The sequence below is a fragment of the Ischnura elegans genome, chromosome 2 (assembly GCF_921293095.1).
Source record: "Ischnura elegans chromosome 2, ioIscEleg1.1, whole genome shotgun sequence".
Lineage (NCBI taxonomy): Eukaryota > Metazoa > Arthropoda > Insecta > Odonata > Coenagrionidae > Ischnura > Ischnura elegans.
This window is the reverse complement of record NC_060247.1, coordinates 141,517,399-141,542,723: the sequence shown is the minus strand read 5'-3', so window position 1 is coordinate 141,542,723 and position 25,325 is coordinate 141,517,399. Positions and strand designations below refer to the sequence as shown.

Genomic DNA, 25,325 nt, shown 5'->3' with positions numbered 1-25,325 from the left:
CTATTGAATACTCATTATTTCATATCCATGTTTTAAGTGTGAGAAGGATGGCTCATAGACTATGTACTTACGATTAAAATTATACAGTTTTTTGTTATTCTTCGGTCATTTTATCTAATATAAGGTATCTTTCAAATATTTGATTGTGGTTTTCTCTTCATATAATTGAGAATATTCCGATAAAAACCCCAGAAATATAAATCACCTAAAGGAAATAATGGAAACCACGAATGCAGCAACAGTGGATTCTTCAGTCGGGCTGTAACTCACCTCGTATTTAAATGGGTTCACAGAATGTCGTGGCGGCAAACGCAGGGCGATCCGAATTGCACAATGAAATTCACAATAATTAGGACTTTTGATATAAATTTATATTCGCGATGTTAACATCTATCGAATCCGTAACTTTAAATGCCATTCCTCGAGATCGCAAGTACCTCACTGCGAATATCGTGAATAAATGTACCAATAAAGGTATATATTTTAAATCGATTAAAAAATGAGTGCAGTGGTAGCCTAAGTTAATCGTGTAGGAGACGGACTGCGGCTTCCCCATGGAATCCCATATGCATTGAAACCCAAAACTTCAGTGCCATAATGTGAAATGGATAGCGCTAGCATGTGAAATACTTAAAAATAGAATTTATTCCGCTGGTACTTCTCAGTCATCGTGAGTATAAAACTTAAAAAGCACACAGTCGTCTTAAACGCCTTTTTTGACTCTTCAATTGAACCATTCCTGTTTCTAAATAAATTTTTGCGAAACATAAAATTTATCTTTCAATTTAATGATGAGTACCTAAGTTTAATTTAAAAAAAACGATAGCAATAGATTTGCAAACTTTAAAGTATCTGCCCTTCGCCAATTCACCAATTTCGTTTGTTTCGAAAGAGATTGAAAAATGAAGAGAGTTGCAATAATATGATCCCAATCCGTCGCTAACTCCTCGAGCAATTCACGGAGAAAAATCGAATATTTTTCGCTGGTACGTGGATGACATAACGAGCTCATGCCGAGATTGTTACCGCGTCTTAGCTTTTCCTCCGATTCGCTCATGGGCATTACGTCGTTTTTATTTCTTACACTCTTGTGAAAGATTACTCTTCTCGAGGTAAGATTCACCCAGAGCAAGCAAATGGACCAGAATCATAGCGATGTCACTAAATCATGAAAAGGCAACTTTCGTCGTTTCTTATTTTAACTCTGGATAGTATGGCTGAATGGAAGAGGTTTATTTATTCGTCTTTACTAAGATTTTCCTTACATCTAGCGAATTTACGAAATGAATTGAGACTTGGGGCCTGAGCGAAAGACCCCTCGAAAATGAGAGTTAACCGTCAAAATCGCATTATTTCCAAAAATTTGATTTGCTCGTGCCCGCCCTGTTCCTCCCTTCGGGTGTGATCGATGAGGAGTGGCTCCAATGACTGCAATCGAGCAACCAAGGTGCAAATGTGGACGCCGGTGCAGGAAAGAAAGGGTGTTATGAAAATGCACTCGGATGGGAGTGGAAGGGAAAGAAAGGCTTGTCCTTTTCGTAATTCCCTCAGCGACTTATACTCTTTACTTTAAAGTGTCCCGAGTCACGTGTCATCATTGGGAATTAATTTAAAGAGGGAGGGGAGTAGGAAGGAAGAAGAAAACGCACCACCTCAAACTAATGACATACTCCCTGCTTCGGCTTCCGCGATTATTTCCTCGGCAGCCTAATGTAACGAACTCCAACGAAAAAGCGAATTCTAGTCACTGGGGCACCAACCGGCTATATACCCCGATCGACGCCACTGAAACTCCGCGGCCCGTACGAAATATACAGAAACAAAAGAAAATGGGATTGCTAAAACCATAGCGCGAGCATAAAAACTATATATTTACTATGCACACAAACAATCGGTAGAAGAACTCTCTTTATCGCATGCCGTCCACCCTTCCCCTCCTCTATTCGTTAATTCAGGGATGCCGACTTACAAAAAATATTGGGGGGGGCCAAACCGGGGATCTTGCCCCGGGAAATTTTATAAGTAGTGAGTTTTAAGTTTTTTAAGCATTTTAGAAGAGTCATATGATCAACATAAGAACCCTGATAACTCGAATCTCGACATCTGAACACTCGGGGGAAAATCGACAAGCCTGACACATTTTATCCTCACACCCATAACGAATTTTTGAGGGGGCTCGGGCCCCCACAGGCCCCATGGAGTCGGCACCACTGCGTTTATTCTCATTTCAAAGGCGGTCGTTATCTTTGTTTAGCGAATAAATTTCCTCCTCTCGCCACAATCGTTGCATACTGTGAATGTAGCATATTAATTTTTTAATCTGATGGATGGCTAGCGCTGTTGTTGCCAACCCTTGCAGACGGAAGAACTGGAGTAAATGGCTCTCTCGCTGAGCGAGCGACACACGTGCGCAGACAGCCGCCCGGGGTGAGTGAATCGCTCGCTCATGACGACGACGTCTCGCTGACTTTTCTGGGTCGTTTTGAGCGTCTTCCGAAGGCGACCTCCGCCGCCGTGACATCTCACGAATCAACCCCGCCCACCTCGACGAGAAGGGGTCTTCCACGTGCACCCCCACCCTCCCCTACTATTCCCACTGTCAGCCGAGGACCGCTAGTCCATCCAGAAGCTGTCTTTCACACGCATTAGTTTGGCGATTTGGTTCTGCTCCAGGCGATTCACGCCTACACAAAGTCATAATCACACGATCGCCATACCTCTACATTCACGGATATTGTGTCGCAGTTTTCCGCGGGGCTAAAGGGATTAACCATTACGATGAGCAGGAAATTTTTCAACTTCTATCACGGTCTAAGATTCGGAATTTTCCAAAATCGCATGATATCAACCACTTCCACCCGAGCCCCAAATTTTTCCAATTTTGCAAAAATGCATGCCGTATTAGGAGGCACACACCTATGGAGATAATATCACTGCAACTTGGCCCAATTTGGTAACAACCATTAACTTCTATAATTATGTCTACTAAGTTTTAAGTTCGTCTAAAGAATGTTATGGCTTTGCGATGCGAGACAATGATCACCAAATTTCGATTGTAGACAGCCCTCATATCATCCTAAATTTCTTGCTGGGTGTGGCCTAGCTACTCATGTTGACTTCATGAAGCCGAATTTGCGGTAAATCACCAAATCAAATCCTCACGTTTCCGCGGAGTAATTGATGATTTCCATTTTTTCGTTCACTCCCCATCCAATGTTGCCGTTGATAACACATTTGCCGGTGATCCTTCTAGCATCTTCAGGTCAAAGTCAGGCCTTACACCAGAATCACTACCAACTTAGTTCACTCCGCATTGCCCAAGGGTCCTCAGTTGGAGTGAAACTGTAGCCATCATCCACCTTGTGCGATTCGAAAGATGGTCAACCCCTTCTTCTATATCTACACACTATCCGCCTCGATGCGGCGCGAGTTGCTAGGACACCAGCCGATATAAGAATACAAAAATATTCAGCCGAAAGTTACGACAGATTTGACAACTTGAGCTCGACCCAACATTAATAAGGGTCCTTTACTCAAGAAGTTCTCTCGAGTTCACAATAGTTAATTGGGCCAGTTGATACCAATGTTTCAATGGGTAAGTCTGCCACCATCTTCAGTCTGAGGACGGTGGTGTATTTACCCACAGGACGATCTAAAGACGATCCTCCAAGAAAGTATCCAATCATGTAAATCCTTTATTGCTCGGGGTAAAAACAGATTCCTAATCCTATTCGTCTGGCAAATTCTTTCTCTAATAATATGGCTTTTGTCTGTCCCGAAAATATAGAGAGGATTTAAGATTATTTCATTCATGTAACTTTAAAAGATGCGTTTGTTACTGCTTAAGAATTTTAATCTGATAGCAAAAATTCTCCAAATCTCTAACGGCTTCCAGCCAAACTCGTGTAGAGTTAGTGTAAAGCTCCCTGTTTACTCGTTAAGTTTTTTTTTACTGTTCACGTTGATTTCATGTGTATTTCATTTCATTCACCGATAACCTTTTTCAGCGACGGTCATTGATGTTCATATTATGAACGAATGGGTGCCGATTACGCTTCTTAGTGGGAATTCGTAGGTACTTCATACAGAAACGTAGATAAATTTTCTCCAAGGTAAAATTTTCGATTTCAACTCCTTTGAAATATACCATGGAATGGAGTTTTTGTATCTAACAGATGAATTTTTTTACATTTTGAGGTACTTTAAAAGGCCTAAATGCAATAAAATTTAGTAAACTTGATCGTAGAAGAAACATTATTCCTAGGATGAACGTAAAAAAGTATACGGAAGAAATTAATTCCATTTTTACGCCAAAGAAGTAATCTGACTCGAAGAAAATGGTTTAGAGGGGAGTCGAGCTGCAAATATGCCGGGTCGCGAACCCTTTGGGTTGTCATGGTCACCTGATTGGAAACAAACTTACCCTAAAACAGGGCCTACTGTGAACTATGTACAATTTTCATGCATTCATGCGTGTCAAAAATGCATGCTTTATTATGTATTTTCGGATGAAAATAATATAAGAAAAAATTAAAATGAATCAGTAGGAAAAATACCTTACATTCATTATAAAACGTATAAATTTCTATATTGTCGCAATAAAGGAGTGGATTATCCATTTAAATAGAATATCCATTATGCCAGCCCCGTGGAATATTTCAAGAGGTAGAAATAAAAAATTCTAGGAAAAAAAACATAGAAAAATGAGCCACGCTCTACTGGACACACCATAAGCTGATCGATGGCTACATACGGCCGACGCTATTAATATCTAAGGTGGGATGTCCAACGATGCTGTGGGATTAACATAAATGGCTACATTAAAAATGAGGCGGATTATTTGACCTTGAGAAGTCGCTCAAAGCCAATGTGATATCGATATCATTTAATTCTTTTTATCGCAGATGAAACATCATGTCAAGGGTTGAAAGTAATGATAAGTCTCCTTAAAGAAGAAATCAACTCCATTGTTACCCACGAGCATATTTAAAGGGGTTGAAAAACCGGAAATTCCGAGAACAAAACTTAAAAAAAAGCGACACAAATACGAATACTGATTTCACCACTACTAAATCACGCTTTTATCATTAAGTCATAATTTTGCATTTATTTTTGTTGATCCAGACTTCGATCAATTAGTTAATTTTTAAACCATTAAATAAAGCGACTTAATCATGGTTGAAAATTGACCACTAATTATGAAAATTTCCACTGGAAATGAATTTTTCATCTGTGTATTATTAATTGAAAAACAATACAGTTGCACATACTTGGTGTCATATACTATCTTCTCCGAATAGATTCAGAATTGAAAAAAGAGCCTAAACTTATGTTTATATTAACTAAATATGATTTCATGGTGGTTTAACTAGAGGATGGCTGAATATCTGAGCAGCACCGATATGCAATGAATGACGAGAACAATCGTAAGTAAGAGATAAAAAGGGTCTATCGCCGGTGGTCGAGGGTACAAATATTTATTTCTAGCCGAATAATTATTAATAATTATCCTAATTATCCTTCTTTGTCTGGATTAATAACGACCTCTTCATTTACACAATTGAAGGCACTAGCAGACTTGGAAGTAATGTCCTTTTAGTCCTGTGCATTAGCATATATTATGTCACGGGTACAAATCTGCAATCCAAGACGTAAGCCGTCATTTTTTAGTTATTTTTTGCGGAGAGATGATGAGCGGAACCACTTGGAGAGGATGAAAATATTCTCCATCGACCACGTAACGCAAATCGTGACCGTTCCTTGACTCTTACCGTTCATCAGCGACGCACCGATCGTGCTAAGACTTTCCCAGCGGAGGATGCTTTTGGAGTTCCCTCGGGAACCCTTTGTGCTTATCCTTTCGCTTCCGCTTCCTGGCCGACCCTGCCCCTCTTGCCCCCTCCCTTTGGTCTCCCCATCCCAAATCCCCCCCCCCAATACCACACAACCTGGCGGTGCTTCTTACGGCAAACGCGGTGACTCCCCCTTCCCCCTCTTCCTCGCCCGTTCGGTCAGTCCCCTCCCCCGCCCGCCCGCGAGGAAGGATGCCTCCAAAAGAAGAAGAAGCCCTCTCCAGTCACCGATCGAACGCCAGCCGCACAGCAGGAAGCGCTCCTTGGTGCGCACAACAAATCCAGGACACAGGGGCTTGCTTTTTTCCACGACGATCGAGAGAGAAGTGCAGACGGAGGAGACTCCAACGCCCGACGACTGCCACCGGGAGGGAGACTTCAACGCGCGAGCGATCAGCAGTCAACGAGTTTCCTCTGCGGAGAGTGTCGGACACGGAAGGACATCGATTGGAGATCAAAAGGAAGGAGAGAAAAGAGTGAGTGAGTTGGTCGCCGATTGGTCCGCGAGGGCAGCGACTCCTCTCCTCCCCATTGTTTTCCCCACCGGTGCGTCATTTGCAAAGAGTTCTTGAATGGGATCGAAATGAATACCACACGCCTACGATTATTCCGCTATTACCACCCAGTGCACCAAACCGAAAGTTGGTTTCGAGGGTTTGTTCGTGAGGGTAGAGCCCATTCCCAACTAAAGCACATACGTGGAAAGCATAAAAATCATAGGATTGGTGTTCTGGCCCCTCCATTTCTCCCCATTCTATCCCTCGCATCCCTCTTTAAGAGTTCGTGAAACAGGTGCGTGAATTCCACTCATTTTTGGGTAGCAGGTTCAGTCTTTTCCCAGGGACCATTTCGAACCGCGAAGAATTTCAAGTTTTTCAAAGGTTTTACGAAGATTCGAACGCAACACCTCTCAATAAGTCCCCCAACGTCATCACTATCTCATGTGAAATGATACAGGAGCCTCTCCGTGTTTTCGTCGAATAAATTCATGACTCACTGCCTGAAGAATTAGGGTCACCATTCAGAGAAGTGAAGCTAGCCATGAAATTGTGAAGTGAAAAATATTTCCGTTATCTATCAACTTTCATACGTGAAAAGAAAACGCTAAAATCTTTTATGGGCCATTTAAGAGAATAATCACAGTGAAAATCTGATTTTGGCTCTACACCTCTAACGGTCTATAAAATTAGAGAATAATTTTATATCGAAGGGTGTTTAGTGAGCTAGGGATTGTTTATTTTTTACGTTTTAAATGCTATAGTGGTCAGGAATACTTTGAGTACAATGGTCGCTATTCTCACTGCCTTTTCACGTTCCTTCCGTTAGCACTTGTACAATTACGTAGACTAACCGCTGTAAAACTTGACGCTTTCGTGGCGGTACAACTCGATTGAAGTCTTCTCGGGGATGCCATCACGTAGTTTGATCAGCCATTGCCTGATCGACTAACCCGATGGAATTTCAGAGAAAATTTCACCCTAAACGGTGTATATATTAAATTAGAGGTCATAAGTTTGTAATTTCCAAAGCATTTATGAAAAAACTGGGGTCCCCCACTTACGACATCACAAAGTGTGTACAAAGGAAGTCATCAGGTAAGTACAATGAATGCATTGAGTGAGGCTGACATGAGTGTGACACCTGACGTACTGCGTAATTAACGGTGGGAATATTACGAGTCATGTAATATTAACTTAATTATTAATTTCCCAGTTGTACCGAGCAGTTTCTAACTCATATCTGATTTATCCGTTTTTGTCGATATTGATGTTTAGCGGTAGATGATAAGTTTTCTGTTTATAGAGGACTAGTCAAATAACTAACATAATCATATCAGGGCTTAGATTTCATCCTAAGCCTATCTATGAGAGGATCTGCCAGTCGACTGATCGTATTGTTTCTTTTTTGTTTGGGTATTACTCTTTATCACCTAATGTCATCATCTTAAAAATTTCTGATCGCAAAGAACAGACAACAAAATTTTGTCACCATTTTTCTGCTTCTTAAATATTTAAAAAAAAAATGGATAAGAGAAAATCTTGAGGTAAATGTTTCAAATTTGGAGCATAGGCATCTGTTAAGCATGGTCTCCTTGCAAGTTTCATGATTAAAGCATAATAAGGCATATCATAATATAGCATATGAGATAAAGCTTAATAGCGTTATAAGGGAGTGAACCGTCGCCTAAAAAACATCAGTGGAGCGGGAGGTATGCACCATCTTCACCTGTAGCCCTGATGATGATCATATTATAGAGCAAAACGTTGTCCCAATGTACTAGAAACTCTACTTGAACAATTGTTCATAAACTGGAAAGTAATTGTTCACACTGTATTTCGCATCCGCAAGGTTACGCCAGAAGTCATGGAATCCGCCAATTGTCGAGTGACATTGACCCCGTCAACCCCTTATTCCCGTGACCTCCTACGACGAAAAACTACCACGAAGACACCATCACTAATACTTTGGCCTAAATAACGACTGCATACGATATTATCCTGAAGTCCTGGGAATGCTTGTAGAGCGAAAAGTTGCCTAAAATGATTTGATAATTATCTTGGCCAATCGTTCATAAGGTGGAAAGTAATTGTTCAGAATTTATTTACATCCGCAAGGTTACGCCAGAAGTGACAGAATTCGCCAGGTGACATTGACCCCGTCACCCCCTCCCCTCTCTTGAATAATATTGGCCCATTGGGAGGGAGGGCAGGCACTGGACGAGAGGAGGCCCTTCCCAATTGCGGTATGCGAGTGGAGGGGGGTATAGCTGTAGCTTCCCCTCTTGTCCCGCTCCCCCACCCACGGCTCCATAACGGTGAAACTTCTCCCCACACCCCCTCCGATCAGCTGGCCCCCCTCTCCCCTTCCTCCATGGCATTTTCGGACCACAGAGGAATGATGATCCACCCTCTCCTATTCCACCCCACCCATCCAACAATACGGCGCGACACTTGCCCCGTCTCCAGCCGATTAAAGGCCGATAGGAGGAAAAAAATAAACAATATGCTATTAATAAAGCACTTGCCGAGAGAATTCAGCACCATTCGGCGGTCTTCGAAATAATCAGCTCGTAATTACCTGGTTGATTAGACGCGAAAAGAAGCGTGGGTTTTGATCGATCGAATTTGAATTAGCGTGAACATTTTAGGATCGAGCAGTGTCGTGGTGATTTGTTCCGTGCGCTTTTCTCTTGTTTCTTTGTTGAAAAAAATCGAGAATCATTGGAGAAAACATCGTGGGATAATAAATAACATGGATATCGCATGGAATGGAAAGAACACTCCTGAAACGGCATTTAGGAAGTTACGAACAGCTCAAATCGATTTCAATTATGTGTGTGCGCCAGTTTGCTTTTTAACAACTTCAAAGAAATGATATATGGCGTCTGGTATGCATTATTTCTTCATAAAAGCACCAGAGCTATGAAGATAATTTTTCATGTTCAAAAGTACTTATTTTGATCTGCCGCTATAGGTAGTTCTCTTGTCTATAAACTCGTCTTCACACGCCTTTTTTAGTGAAACAAAATTAATCCGCATGACAAGAACGTCTTTTCGAAAAAAAACGGCCGGAATATATACAAAATATCGGAAGAGCTGCTGAGTCAATGAAAGAAAGTATAATATGTCATGTGAGTAGCTGCGGTCTCATAGTGATTTTCTGTCCTTGTAACATACGAGCCAATCCGCATCAGTTTAGGTGGCTTCAACAACTGGGTCTTTCACTCTGGCCAGAAATCGAAATCCCTTATTTAAAACAAAATTTGGTATAAATAAAGGAACCCGTGGCTGATGATGAAATACAAAAATTTCCTCGTTCAATCATAGACTCTTTACGTTTAAAATAAAATGATGCTGCAGCTGCCGTACATTTATCTGGAGTCGGTGGCATTATCATAGTTCCGGGGTCACGAACTCATCCGCAGGGAATCGCTCAATGACAGGAGTCACTCACAAGAGCGTAAACAACGAAGATCCGCGCGAGCCCGATGCGCGAGGCCGTGGATTGGGCGAGAGGCGATGAGACACTCGGGAAGAGCGCGTGACGTCATCGAGTAAACACAGGTGCTACAGATGAAGTGAGTAGTAACGATAACTTCGAACCTATCGCAGGGAGCACACATAGTAAATTTTTGCGGCACAGCCATGGAGAAGCTAAGATTCGTCAAGCGTGTTGCGGGAAGATTTTCGGTTGAAAAGAGAGACGATATTTCCCATTCCTCCGGCCACACCTTGAATAAGCAAGCGAGCACATGGGATTCGGCGCAGAAAGACTTAATAGGGCGGTTTCCTTTTATTTTTTTACTGCCTAAATCGAAAGATTATTACTCATGGAATACGTATTTCACGCTTTTATATTTTTGAATGACGATATCTATTTTTCGCGATTGAATGAAAAGTGAAAATTTTCAAGCGCGCGAAAACGCGACGGCTAAGTATGAATGCTGGGAAAAGCCCATGTGACGTCATTCTGGTTCCCGCTGTCGCCGTGTGAGGTGATCTTGGGGCGAGTCTTTGAGCGCTGATACAATGCAGGTTGCTAGCAGGTAGCAGTGCTCTGCTAGCAGGTAGCGCTTGGCTTAAATAAGGATTATTAATACCCTATCAAACGAAGAAAACTTTAGCAGTTTTAATAGGTGATTAATACAGGTTTTCCTGATCTCTGTGGCTCATGCATGCATTGGTAATCTCAGACGATGTAAAACTCCTATCTACTCGTATAGAAACTAGGTCCCTGTGACGTCACGTGGAGTGGAATCGTACGTGCGCCAATCTGGACTTTTTCAAATGCGGTTAAAATTGACCAATGCCATTCGTCTAAACCGGGATTTCTAAAACCAAATAATTTGTATATTATGAATGCACTAATGGTGGGTAACGAATCGCATTCCATGCCTTTCACTCCCTTTGATGAAGGGAACTACCCTATTCCTAAATTCTATATAATACGAAGGGAAGCTGCGTGATTCGTCAATAGCTGCTACGGGCGAATAGAGAAAAATACGCAATTTTTTTATAATTAGGATGGTAGCCGCTAGAGATGTGGAGGCTATGAGGTGGTCTTAGATTGCTTGAGCAATTCAGTATGGATATCTTTCAGAGCGACACGGAAAACATCATCTTTGAACCAAGCTATATTTCAGGTCCGATGGGAACGATACATTAAGAGAGATATTTTGACGAACGGATCGGTATAGGAATTCGTTTTTCCCCCGAACAATATAGGACTTCAATGAATGCTAGGCGGAACTTCGTTAGACCATTTCCTATTTTTTTGTGAACGTTTATTCAGGTAGTTTATAGGGAATTATATACATGTAGATGCAGTATTACATGAAAAAGGGTTAGAGGCGTCGATTTTTCAGCGCGAGAAGCTCAAGGAGTAGACGACGAATGGAAAAATGGAGAGATACGGATTTATTTGATTTTCAGTCTCTAGAACAATCGGAAACAAACAAAATTACTGATCCCATTCTAACCACAGCTAGCGATGACTGCCGCTAAGAAGTATAACCAGGTTCAGTGCGGAGCAAGGCATTGATAGAATAGTGCAAACTGTGCTCTTGGCATTTTTCATACGTTTGTTAGTATCGAGAGAGGAGGGGCCGGCACAGGGTTAAATAGGAGCTGATGGGAGGGAGGGTGAAGCGGGGAAATTGGCCCGGCGCCTTGGGCATAACGGTCCCCGCTGCCGGGATATTCAACCCGGAAAACAGCGTCCCTCCGAAATCGACAGGCACGCTGACACAACAACACTACACAACGAGGATGGCACTTCCCAGGATCCTCTTAATTCATGGCATTACAATACATCTACGTCTTCACGATGCCCGGGGAGCAACCCATAAGGTGTGTGGCAGGGTGTGAGGATTCCTCCAATTTGCTCTCATCTACATGTAGGACCGACACTTAAGGCGCTACCGGCAAGTTTCACCAAACAGTTTGCAATACATATTTTACACATCATTCTCATTTTATGTTGAGGTTGACCTAGACCGCCAGCTATTTACTTATCAATTTATGGAGAACTGGAGAAATAACCTCGCTATTCACAACAGGCTTCAGGTTAAATCGGAAGATTTGAAGAAATTGTGACTTCGCTATTTTAACATTAGATTTTGTATTTTTCCGACCATACTTCCGTTGCATAATCAAGGTCCACGTACTCTGTAATGAAAACAGGGAGGGAAAATAAAAATTCATATGGAAATAGCGACTTTGGAATTCCTTCAATGCCATCAATGAAGGATTTCCATGAAGTCATGCTCGCTACCATTACTTGTACTTCGGGTTAAATGTTGACCATTTCTTAACCAGAAGTCCAGGATATGCTCGCATTTTAAAGCGAAATGTTGGCTTAAATGACTAAATAATATACTTTACCAACCATTGCCCACACACGGGAAAACAATTATTGATAGGGGATTTACATCCACAATGGTCAGGAGTGATAGAGTTCAACAAGACAGAGACAGCAATTTCACATTCACTCAATGATCCAACCCGAAGGTTGGTGAGTAGGTTGTTGGTGAGTAGATAAGTGAGGGTAGAGTTGTCCCCAGACTAAGCCACAGGGATGTAAATTTTCACACAGTCAGGGTAAGGGGGGCTACCTAACATTTCGAGGTGTATTATGAGCTGTATAGCATATCTGTGGGAAATGTACCAAATCCTTTTGATTCGTTGGCTGAAGGTTATTAATGATAATGAGTGACCTCCGAATCCTAAAAACCAAGACGTCTTAATGAAAACCTTTTTTTGCGTAGTTGATTTATTGAATTTCACGACAATTTTTAGCGATCCACAATGCCTAGAGGTACAAAACTAAGGTTCAATTTGAGAAAGTAGTTGCTCAACCAAAAAAACGTGGTGTAGCAAAGAAATTTCATCATAAACATCAGCATCTTTCACGCTGTGAAGCCTCATAAGAATTCATGCCCATTCGTGGTACAAATTTGAATTCGTCACAATTAGAGACGTTTATGGCAAAATTTAGAGTACAAATATCAAAATTGTCTTGAATTTGAATATCAAGAAGGTACATCTGATCGGTAGAGGAAATTCACGGCAGGAACTAGGGGGTTACATTTTGTCACTTTCAATTTCAAATGGCTTCAAAATATGAGGTCGTCTTATTGTTAGATTCGGGGTTGCTCTGTATTCAGGTTGGACACGATGCTTATTGAAGTGGACTCTTTTTCATAGAAATATGACTTCCAGCCATTATTTTTTGGCAATTGTAAATATAGCAATCTATTCAAATCCATAAATACAGACAATACGATGATGAAGTTAAAGTGTAAACTGACTTTGCCTATGCGACGGAAACGGTAGGCGTAGAGGAAAATATCTGCAGAAAATATATATCTTTTCAATTCATTAGTATGACTTTACTTGCATCTCTTCTCCTTTATCAACGTAATTCCTCCATTTGAATTTTAAATAATAAACAGCTTATTACCCTTTCGCAAGAGTTTTCCTTGTGCTCCCTTTTCACTTCTGCTGTGGTCCAACTTAATATGAGGAGATCATCGAAATGCTTAGCATAACATACTCATTTACGATTACCTCTCCTGTGTTTTTATTGGTATAATTTGTAATAAGTATATTTGCATATTAGCAATTATTTGTTAGGTTGTCATTGCAATTTAGCATTTCGCATTTATCTTAAAGGAAAGTGGTAGAAATTTCACTGAAATCAATCCTGAGATGAGCATCCCGCAAATTCGTAATAATGTTAAAACATTATGGATACAAGAAGCCACATCCGCTAACTGTACAACGGAAATATTCATCTAACGCAGAAAATTTTTGAGTATTCCAAGTGTTTCTGAAACTTCCACAGGTTGAGCTTCGACAACTTTAATAAAAAGATTAATATAACTGTTAAAAATACAAAAAAATATCGCGAATCTTTTGAGATGACTGTTTCTGTCGATTATAATTACGCGTATTTTCGAATTTTCGCCGCAAGAGATATGCATGCAGCAAAACTGTAGTCAGTCCTATATAACGAATAGAAACGAAACATCAAGAAGCGACGTAAGATTGGCCTTTTTGCTTCGAAAAAAACTTATAGGAATTCAGGTAGACTTTTCCAGTCCCCCAGAACGATCGAAAATATTTTCCTTCAAATTCACACAGGAACAGAGATTGACTTAATATGCATATGATGTACGCGGGTTAGTGGAGAGATACCTATAACGCAGAAACTCCAAAACCGAGGCCTTTTTACGAAAACATTCGGTGAGCAGAAATTTGGTTTAAGTAAAAATCGAGAACTTTCCATAGGCAATTATTTGGTTTAGGATTTATTTATTTTTTACTTAAGATCGAACACAATAATATTTGGAAAACCAGAATGTCATAAATGATTCAGAATACTCGATATTACAGAAAGTAGTTAAGCTTTTCCCTCGCATACCGACGAATATCCTATTATTTTTCGGAAAATGTCCACATTAGTCTTGGCACCATCCATCCATTTTTTAAATTTTTTTTCCGAACTGGTATCTGTTATTAATTATATAATATATAATACAGAACTATTTTCATCAATTCAGGAACCAATTTCTATGAGTACAAGGAGATAAAGTCTCTCTGTTCCTTAATTACTGATTAATTGCATGGCAGGACAGCACAGCTGAAGCTGAAAAACTATGAAAAACCATATAAATACGAGATGATGAGTTATACCTCGAACACTTACATTTGTCATGCTCCGCAGTTTTTTTTCGGAAGTTGGTAGTAATTTGTTTTCATAAATTAATAATGCCAATTATCATTTCTTGATCAAATGAATTTGTTTTTATTATTCACCAGAGATTCACAATTCTCTTTTTTCTGCCCTTGGATTAATGAAATCGCTAGATTAACTCAGAAATAGTTATTTATTTCAGTTAAGCCATTTCACCATTCATTTGATAAAGTGTCTGATAATAATTTTAACCACTCTGAAAACAAAATTTTGATCAATGGGGATTAACAATTAATTGCTTTTGACATTCCTAGAAAAAAGTTGGGAGTTTGAATACATATGAATGCGGTGGTTTTCAACGCATTTGGCTAAATTTGAATAATTTTTTCATTCTATTAAATCCGATATTATAGGAATTGTACAGGCATAGAATATCACGGTCATAAAAGTTATCGGCTAATTTAGCACGTCGAAAAAAACCAGACAATGCGTTAAACCAGCGACATATTTCGTTTGGATAGTGTCGAAATTCAAATCATCGTTGGTTACTGGCTTACATTTAATGAAATGTAACTACATTTACCGAAAAATGGAATGTCTGAGGGTAGATGCTCCTGGGCTAGTGGTCTTCTCAATCGGGAGGGGTGGGCAGAAGCCTCCAATAGTGCGAGGTGGATGGTATGGCTGCAGATGTATGGCATGGAGATGTATAGGGAGGCATAGGCGCGGAGGGGTCGGGTTATGATTCTTCCAGCGAGGTGGTGGCATTCTCGAGGAGGAGAGGCGGACATTTGCTCGAGTATGAAACAGTTATATGACGCGGTGAGTACGAGAGGGAGCAGGTGGCGCGCGCAGTGGACGGAGAGTGAATGAGCCATGGGTGGCAATGCTAACGGGACCCAAAGGAGTTGTCAGTTGAGCACACGCTTATATATGTGCGCGCTATGCAAAGTGGCGAAGGTCTAGACGCAACCTATAACTACTAGCCCAACTCCTAGACTCCTCCGAGTGAAACCGCTAGGCTACCTAAAGAGCCATAAGAAAACTCGCACGCACAGTTAAATTCATTTCATCATTTATGGATGTGCTTAACATTTCAACCGAACGGCAGACCGATTTTTTTATTCACCATCGCGAGAGAGAGGTTTCTCGTATCCCTTAAAAAAAAAAAAAACTAATGTAAGTTCGAAGTTAGTATTCGTTAAGTCCGGCTTTTTAAACACAGCTACATTTTATACATATTTATATTTAAATTCATACCCATATTTCCAAAAGAAATCATGTTCTCAATGACGTCTGAAGCGTCAATTGCCTAGATTTCGTGGCTGCACTCATTGATGCAAACCCCGCCAGCGATCCTTTTTAACTCCGCGTAATGAGTCGTGAACCCCTACTTCCCCCTCCCCGCCTCTTCCATGCTTCATATATCCTTCCCCTCGGCCACACCCTCAGGTTAAGGGAATAGGTTATGGACGCATATGGAATGAGGAGTAGACGCCAAAATCAGAAATCATTCGCCTATTTTTAATCATAATCATTGCTTCAATAACGATATCGCTCCACTTCTGTGGTCAAAATCATTATATTCCAAGCGCAGGTAGGCTTCAAGGCAAACATTTTCTCAACGCTACACTTTCGAAAGGAATTGTAAAACAGTATAGCACTTCATCATTATAAAGTCACCTATTACGTCTATAATTTTCGTTTTTAAGCGAAAAATCATTTACTGAAACATATTATTTAACTAATTCATAAAAAATTTCGTATTTCTCAACCTATCCTGAAAACGCTTAAGTCATTTTACTATTTTTTAATATAATCATCTTTCAAATATCTTATAGATCTGGCTGTAAAATAAAGAGATGCCTACATGACAGAATGAACTCTATTATTTTTCATTGAATAAGTAGGTAACTCGAGGCCGAGGTTTCAACATCAGGCATCATATCCGTCAGATGGATACTAAGGCCTTGGCGAATAAATTACAAGTGAATTAATAAATTCCACTGGAGGATTACATGAGAATCTAGAATAGTTATCTCCAGAACGTCTTCAGCCCCTTCAAGTTCTTTGGATTATGTTCCCAACTAAATAAAAAAATAAACGCCTCGATGCGACAGCGACACCATAACTGTTTAGTATGTGAATCTACATTCCTTTTTTCTGAGGGCACAAGTTTGCTTGGCGAACTTTTCCGCATTTTTTCGCAGAAGGGTCTGACCCGCATTTAGAAAGCGATGGCAATCTTTTTTGCGAGAGGTTCAGAGATAACACGAAGGTTACTAACCACGTTTTTTCCCATGGGAAGACTTCAGAATTTTCTAGATAAGAGAGTGGTGGAATCCTCGGACTCATATGCTCAGCTGACTCGACGATGTTCTATGTATTACTAGCATTTCAAGTTCTTTTTCTTCTTCTCGCTTGAACTTTTCTTCTTCTTTTCAAGTTTCTTTTCTCGTCCTCACGTAAAATTTTAAAGGCTTCAAATCAGCATCTTATAAAAAATAATCATAAAAAGGTAATTAGGTATTTAGTACCAGGAGGAGGCGACTAGTATCTGAAGTTGTTTGCTCTAAGAAGGAAGGATGGAAAGGGTAGCGGAGCGAAACCCGGTGTCGGCATTTCTTGCTCTTAAGAAATGGTACCAAGATTAATTATTTTTTTTCTTCTTATCTTGACCTCGTTTAATTCATGGTAAAATAGTTCTCGGAGTATAGTTCAATATATGTGATGCAAAAAAGTTTTAGCCAACGTTTCAGTTCATTTTAAACTATCATCAGGGCTATGAAAGAAAACATGAGAACAATATAAAATACAATGGTATACACTATGTTTACATAAATAAAATCATGAGGTTAATTTGAGAAAAAGACTTTTTAAAGAAATGGTTCATATATCTTAATCAATTAACAGTTGTAATAAAAAAACAGACATTGAAAACCTTAGTAAAATTTATTTTTATTTAATTACTCAAAATTAATGGTAGCTAGGTTTGGTAATAGCTTAGTAACATAATATTTCATGGGAAACTACTCATTCTAAGATTATCCTGTGAACTAATTTAAGGCCGCTGACCAGGAACTAGGAAATAAAAAGGGTAGAAACAGTTAAATGAGAGTAATTTGAGAAGAAAAATGAAGCTGTTAATGAACAGAAGGAACTCATGGCACCCTTTTTCAATGAAATGATTATTTAACTATTTTTACGAGCCAATAAACGTAGGAGCGGTCAAAGCAGCCGGTAGATGCGCCACGAAAGCCGTTCATCCAGTATTTCAAAGCTAGTGACACTCTTGCTACGTATTAGCGTACTAGTGCGTGCTAGTTACGTGCAAGTTAGAACGATTATGTGATTGTAGCTCTCGGCGGAACAAAGTCATTTCTCTCATTATCGATCGAACAATTCCCACTCGTCTCACTCGTGAATTAATTTGGCAGACCAATTGGAATGGTGCACTGTTACAGGAAACGCAAATTTCAACTGTTTTTCAAAGAATTCAATCGGAAGAATAAACCTTATTTTGGTCCGTAATTTAAAATGAAATAGTGTTTCAAAACTAGTGTCCTCATCAAATTGTGCAGAAAGTAAAGTGGGAAATGGCATTTCATTCATCAGTAGAGGTTTTGAACGCCATCTATACCGGTACCTTTTTAAGTATGCGTATTTTTCATAATTTCGTGTATCCCCTCGGTGGTTATAATGGTCAACTAATATTCGGGACTCTCTGTTAAGAATTTTCTCATCGCTTTATCCAGTTTCAGTCGGAATTCTGTTCTCTTCCTAAGACGAAAACAGGGGATGTCCTTTCTAACCTTCAGACGTTGATGTGTGATATCAATACTTATAATTTAATTTTCCGGGCATGTTTTTGCTTATGGTTATTCTGAAGAAATATCGCATTTTTGAACCTCTTTTAAATGATAGTAATTTGGAGATTTTGTCGTGGATGTCAATTTTTTGCTTTCAATCATACACATATTAGCCGAGAAATTGTCATGACTACTCTACAACTGTGATGTGATAAAATTATATCATTTTTGCAATATTAATAATTCAATGGAACTAAGTGAGTAAACTACACCAAATAAAATATTATTTTACGCTTAATTCTCTCCATAAAGTCTCTCAATAAATATTTACCCATTTTGTCACTCATATGATGTCAATTTCGCTACTCCATCCTACAACGACCTTGGAAAGGTAACTTAGAGTAGTTAGGATAGTTTTCGGTAAAACTCATCACTTGCTAAAACGGAAGCTAGTGAATTTCATACATTCAAGTGGAATACTTTTGCCTAGACTACCTCACACTGATATGTTCTTCGGGGGTGTCTCCCAGGCTTAACTTGGATTGAAAGCTTCAAATCTTCGATCATAAACCCAATGCCCTACCCCCTGGGTCTCCGTAATCGACACATAACTATCACACGTCTCATCAGTGTGTAATGCGTTCCTTCTACCCTGCTCTTACAATTACTGCAAACTTCCATGAGCATGTTGAAGAAGTCGTGAATATCCCTCGCTAAGATATGATCGTAGTTAACCGCTCGACCCTACCACAAGTAACAGAAATTTAGTATGTAGACGCAGTATGCCGTTCTTAGTAAAAGTTCAAGATGATATAAGCGTCGTAAAAATCTTGATAAGAAGATGGAACGACCGTATTGGCTATATCTCGAGACAGTATGGCTTGACTAAGGCAATCGTCAAGGGAAAAGTGAGCGGAAATAATGGAAAAGGAAGGCCTCAAATGAAATGTACGGAGCAGGTAAATAAGGATGTGAAAGAGAAGAATTGCGTAGGTGTGAAAAGATTATGTGACTGGAGGATTGAGCTGAGAGCTGCGTTATAGCAATCTTAGGATTGCTGACAAGTGTTGATGATGTAGTCACATTGCTGTTGAGAAGTATTGCATACCCACAAGGCGCAGCGGAAAGTAGTCAATCGCCGCAAAACAACGACGTCATTCCGACCCTGCTAGCCAAATGTGTTGGTGTGACGTAATCACCCCGTGTGGCAGGCAGAAATAAACTACTGGTGGCAAATAGAGGGGTGAGTGGCCATAAGCGGACAGTCGCACCAGCGAATGAAGCGAGACGACAACCCCTTTCTCATTGGCGTGCCATCGCCTCTCAGAAGGAAGTTGCTCAGGAATGTCAACCCTACCTGAGGAATAACGCCGCGGATAGGAAGATGAGGACGAGAGGGGATGGGCAATGCTGTGATCCCGTTAGGGGGAGAGAGGGGCTTCGGTTTTGAGGGGGGGGAGGGGATGGCGATCGAAAGTGAGTGAACGTGTTTACAATTGACTCCGGCGGCGGCCGACCGCAAACGCTCATTTAACTGTAACATTTTTCAATTTCTCTAGCCGTTATTCGCTTCATGACGATCACTCAGTGATTCAAACCGATGCGATGGTTTATTCGGATAGTTGATGGTAGAGCTCGCTCCAGACTTACTTGGCCTCAAGGAATGCGAATGTCTCGCGTCCAAGGTAAGGGTTCCTTCACCTAGGCCATCTCGTACTTCGATGAATTAACATCAAAAAGTTGTCGCAAATGTCCTCATTAATTATTTCCCCGTAAAACTAGTCCCGACGTACTGCGCAGTATATGTGGCAGTACTTGAAAATCTTAGCATGCTTCGTTGATCACGCATAAATTCGTCGAAAATAGCTGTTCGGAGAAGTTATTTCTGTGGCCATAAAAGACAACTTTTTGGGATTATTAAAAATCAATGTGTTCCATGACATAACGCCTCATACCGTGGATTTTGCACTTCGTTCATAATGGTTGCCTTCAAGGATTGCGAATTATGTTTTGATTTTGATTCATGATGATGGCCTCTCCAAAATTCTATTTTTTCCCAAATCCATTTGATAACCTATATTCGAATAAATTAGAGTCACTCAATGAAATAAGTCTTTCATCACAGCTAATCATAAGACTCGAAAATACGCCATCAATATGTGAAGGAAAAAAATCAATTCGTTGTTCTCAAGTTTGACCTCGTGAAATTAGGTTTCATTGTGAATGAAAAGCAACAATTATGTTTTAGGACATAAATTTACATAAAAAAGATACTGGCATCAGCGTAATACGTCTTTGTCAAGTACTCCGATATGTGGAGTGTGTTTTTTTGGGGTTTCGATCCAACACGATATCAACTGCTGCAGTCACTCTGGTTGAGCACAAATGTGAGGGTCTGAATGTGATGATTTCGTGTTACGCCAGAGCCTGGGTCTATTTTATATGGGTACATTTACGAAGAATTACAAATGCGTTGCTTTTCAATAGGAAAATTAAAATTAGCACTGAAAACATCGGAGACTGACAGAATGCAGGGCAAGTGAGGGGAGCCGGAAAGTATGGCTTACGGATGGAATTAAGAGTGAGACGGGTTTAAATGCGGATTGAAGAGGAAAGTTGAAAGTGGAAAAGAAAGAGAGGGTCGTGTGATTGCTGGAATCGGCAGGTCATCTGCCATGTGAACATGCTGCAGCCGATAGATTTTTACTTTCGAATGATAGATAGGTATTTAAATAAAATCTAATTGTTGATCAAATAATAAACCATCCTTCCTCATACTTTTTTTGTTGAAAAGATTATTTTGATAACGATTGCGGCCCTCAATTCAATTCTTGACCTTCTCACCTCTCACTTCGAATCCAAGGGGTGGCTTAGATTCGCCGCGATCACTGCCTGAATGGTTTCTGATATGCACTCTCAGTACAACACCCCACCGATCCGATCGGACGTTAAAACGTGGTCCCCTCGACCCCTTTCTCCTCGGTGAGTAGCCTAACGCCCACACCGGGTTTCTCTCCACCCTTCCATTCCCAAACTTGCCAATGGTCCAAAATATCTCTGCAGTCAGTTGCCTCTCCAAACGACATCGTCCATTATTTCGATTGATTCTTCAATTCTATGTTGCTCGTTCTTTCCCCTTCTATACTCGCGGCAGCAAACAAAACTATTTTACCGAAGAAAAGTAACATATTTAAGACTCTTTACTGCGCAAGAGATGTAGGGAAATAAATGATTGAAAGACGTACCCAAGCATCGAAGATTTTATCTGTAGTCCCAACAGTCCAAGGGCAACTTCGTCAAATATGTCGACGCAAATCACGAATACAGCAATCGAGGGCCCTCCAGTCGGCCTCTAAATGTTCCGTCACCCACTTCACATTTAATCGTGTTTAGATAGCTCGCCACTCGCGAAGTTGTGCAATCCGAATTTCACAGGGAAAGAGACAATTAGGGCTGTTGATTGATCAATTTACACTCGTGATATGCTCTATAGAATTCAAAGTTAATCAATGCTATTCCTCGCGATTCCAATATCTACATTAACACTACGGATTCTGAGAATAAATCTATCGGTATGCGTGCGTCGTCGTCGCTTTTTTGGAACTCCGATTGGAAAGCGAGCAAATTGGCAGCATACATTTTGTTCCTCCTCTGCGTAGCCTCCTTAGTACCTATATCATGCAAACTTCCCTAATGCCATTGAAGATTTGATCTGTATCCTTCTTCGAACGCGATGACACACGTGGGAAGACGAGCCATTGCCCTAATTTTGCCACCTGAATGTGAACGAGCGACGCCCTGTCTACTCCACATCGCCTGGCTACCCCTAGCCGCCTAACCTGGAAGTCACTTGTTCGATCACCGCGACAGGAATGGAACGCGGTGGCGTAACGGTTCTCTAGCAAGTGTGCCATGGGTGCAGCGTTTTGCCTCCGGGCCTCGCGATGCGCGGGGAATCATACGAGCATCGTTGCCGCTTCGGCTGCGACTGCCTCTCGCGCAAATCTCTTCACAATCCGAGGATTGGGTGGAGCCAAGAAAATAAAAAGCTTAGTGTAGAGTTCTCGGGATCGCCACCGGGTCAGGAACTCCATAACTGCCGACGTTTCGATGTCCGACTCGGTCATCGTCCTCAGGGCTGTGAGTGACCCATATCTTCCAGCGACTCAAAAAAATGCAAATGGCATGAACCCTAGAGCCCGATCGTCTTCACTAAGTCATCAAGAACATCAAGAAGTACTAAGAAGTGATATCGCGAGTGAGTGAAATAGGCCGTGCTCTCGAATTACTGCAGAGTTAATACTAAATCAGTAACATTTCGAGTGAATACTACAAACACAGAGCAAAGACTCACAGCCCTGACCGAGTCGGACATCGAAACGTCGGCAGATATGGAGTTCCTGACCCGGTGGCGATCCCGAGAACTCTTCACCAAGTCCATTCGCCGGGAAAGCACGAAATCTTCCTTAAATAAAAAGCTGTTGAAGAGCATGCCACCCTATTGCTCCGATCACAGATAAAGTATTGGTCTAAATTATGGATAATTAATATACATCTTGTTACTCTTGGAGATGGGTCAATATGCTTTCCAACTATACTTCAGCATATCGATGGCTAAGTTCTAACAACACGTATCTCAAAATTTGGCCGGTTTGACACAGGTACCTTAAACAAATTGTAATAACATTAAAAATTAGAATTCAAGCAAAAATACGACTCTTTGTTGGCAAGTGCATGCTTCCTTTTCAGTTTTATGAACTTTTGATTTTTGATTTTTAATTTTAGCGTACGGTTAGAAAAAATTAATCGTTTTTTTGCTTCCCTGAAAAGTTTCCATTTTTGAGATTCGTGTTGTTAGAACTTAGCCATCGATACGCTATTAAATAAACGTCAATAAACGTCACCCATTGTGGTTAAAAAGCAAAAGAACTCTACTCAGAATGTGGGTAATTCACTCTATATATTTTTAAGTAACACTTTTCCAGCTTTTTGACTGAACCGTTGAGCCATTTTCATGAAACTAGCATCCATTAGATTAAATTAAAGCATTTCTTCCAGAAAAACTCTAATTTATCCGAAATATTCATGAAGACTGACCCATATCTTCCAGCGACTCAAATAAATTCAAACAGCATGAACCCAAGAGCCTTATTGTCTTCACTTAGTGAAGACATCGCCAGCATGACAGTACCTAGTGATATCATGGGTTAGGGAAATAGGCCTTGCTCTCGAATTATTGCAGACTTAATTCTAAATCAGTAATATTTCGACTGAATGCCACAAACATAGAGCAAAGATGTAAGACAATCCGTTGATTAGCTTTACACAGGCGAGGGTAAGACTCAAGCCATAGTATCCATTTTGGCAAACATGATTCAATTTGGAAATTGATCGCTTTCCATTCCTCAAACAGTTTCATTCTTCCAATGAAAATTATATAACCATAAGAATTAAAAATTAACGTTTAGCAATTATAGATTCAATCGACTTGCTCACCATTTCTTCCTTATTGCCGATAGTGTTCGTTTTAAAAATAAAATACCCTAGATTCGTTTTAAAACTGTCGCCTACTTCTTTATTGTTCTCAACCAATTGAAAATTCGACGACCTTAACCTATTCGTGGATAAAATTGTGACGTTACCGACTCATGTAGAGCGGGTCACTGGCACAGCTTCTTCTTGATGTCCGTTGTTACGTAAACTCTTGCGGGCGATTTCATCCCTCAATGAACAGTTCTCTTGCATGACTTAATAAGCTGAATCACTAACGACGTCACCAACTCATGAAAATTTCGCGGCAACTTTAGTATTTTTTTAAATTACAAGAGAATGGAATGATGAGGAAGATAATTTTTTCGTCGCAACGTAGCTTTCCCTTCCATGCACCGAATTATAGTAATGGAATGCGACTTTAGGTCTACTTCATTGCTAATTTATACCGCCTTTCTAATCATTAACAAAATCCTGTAGTCATAAATTGTGGTGTGATGAATACGTAATATAGCTAAAACTTCTTCCACAACGTCGATTTCTCGCAAATTATCGCCTCGATCAATCCAAGTTTTTAAACAGCATGGTAAATACTCATCAGTGCCTCCGCATAATGATCGTAAAAACTGCTCTCAAGATACCCTAACACTGTTCCATTGGTAAATGCTCATCAGTGCCTCCGCATAATGATCGTAAAAACTGCTCTCAAGATACCCTAACACTGTTCCATTGGTAAATGCTCATCAGTGCCTCCGCATAATGATCGTAAAAACTGCTCTCAAGATACCCTAACACTGTTCCATTTCTTCCCGTTTGGTTCATACGGATGGGTTCTTTGTATGAATTCATTCGTGAGTGAGCGACGCAGCGGATCTGCGGCACGAGGAAAACATCGCGACGAGCAAAAGCGCCACGAGAGGAGAGCGCCCGGATCTCATATTAATCAAACGCCGAGACATCCGAAATATTTGCGGGAAGATGAGGTTGGATTCTCGACCACAAAATGCCGTCGTCAGTCAATCCGTTATATGCGCTGGAGAATGCTCGAGAGTTCTTTGGACTTTAGACCGAGCAGAGTGAGTCTTTCATTGGAAATACGGCGTGCATGTATGTCCTCTTCATCTCATCCTAGATGGGTTCATGGAATGTTCCTTGCTAGGCGATGGGTTTGCCTCAGTGATGTACTAATCATCTCCTTTTACTAAACCTCCAGCCCATACTGTAGCCATCCTTTCACACCCATTACCCAATTGTCCTGCACTTTCTGAATCTGCATCAGATAATGAAAAAGTCCGAAGTCAGGGAACCGAAAATCCGATTAAAAAGATAGAGAACGGGTGTTAACCAACTCTTAGCCGATCCTTTTACAGCCAAGCCCTAAGTGCGTTTACACCAGAGTCCGCGATTATGCTCCTCATTGATGAAAAAATCTAGGATTAGTGAAAGGTTGACCACAATGAGAGATGTGAAATATTGA

General features: G+C 40.5%; 1 protein-coding gene across 1 annotated transcript in view; it reads left to right on the top strand.

The window, feature by feature from the left end:
- The first annotated feature begins 5,818 nt into the window (after positions 1-5,818).
- Positions 5,819-25,325, top strand: part of LOC124153286 (mucin-5AC-like) — a 43,358-nt gene continuing 23,851 nt past the window's right edge. The window contains exon 1 of the mRNA XM_046526384.1: positions 5,819-6,328. Within this exon, the coding sequence (XP_046382340.1) occupies positions 5,819-6,328 (510 nt within the window). The remainder of the gene's footprint in view (positions 6,329-25,325) is intronic.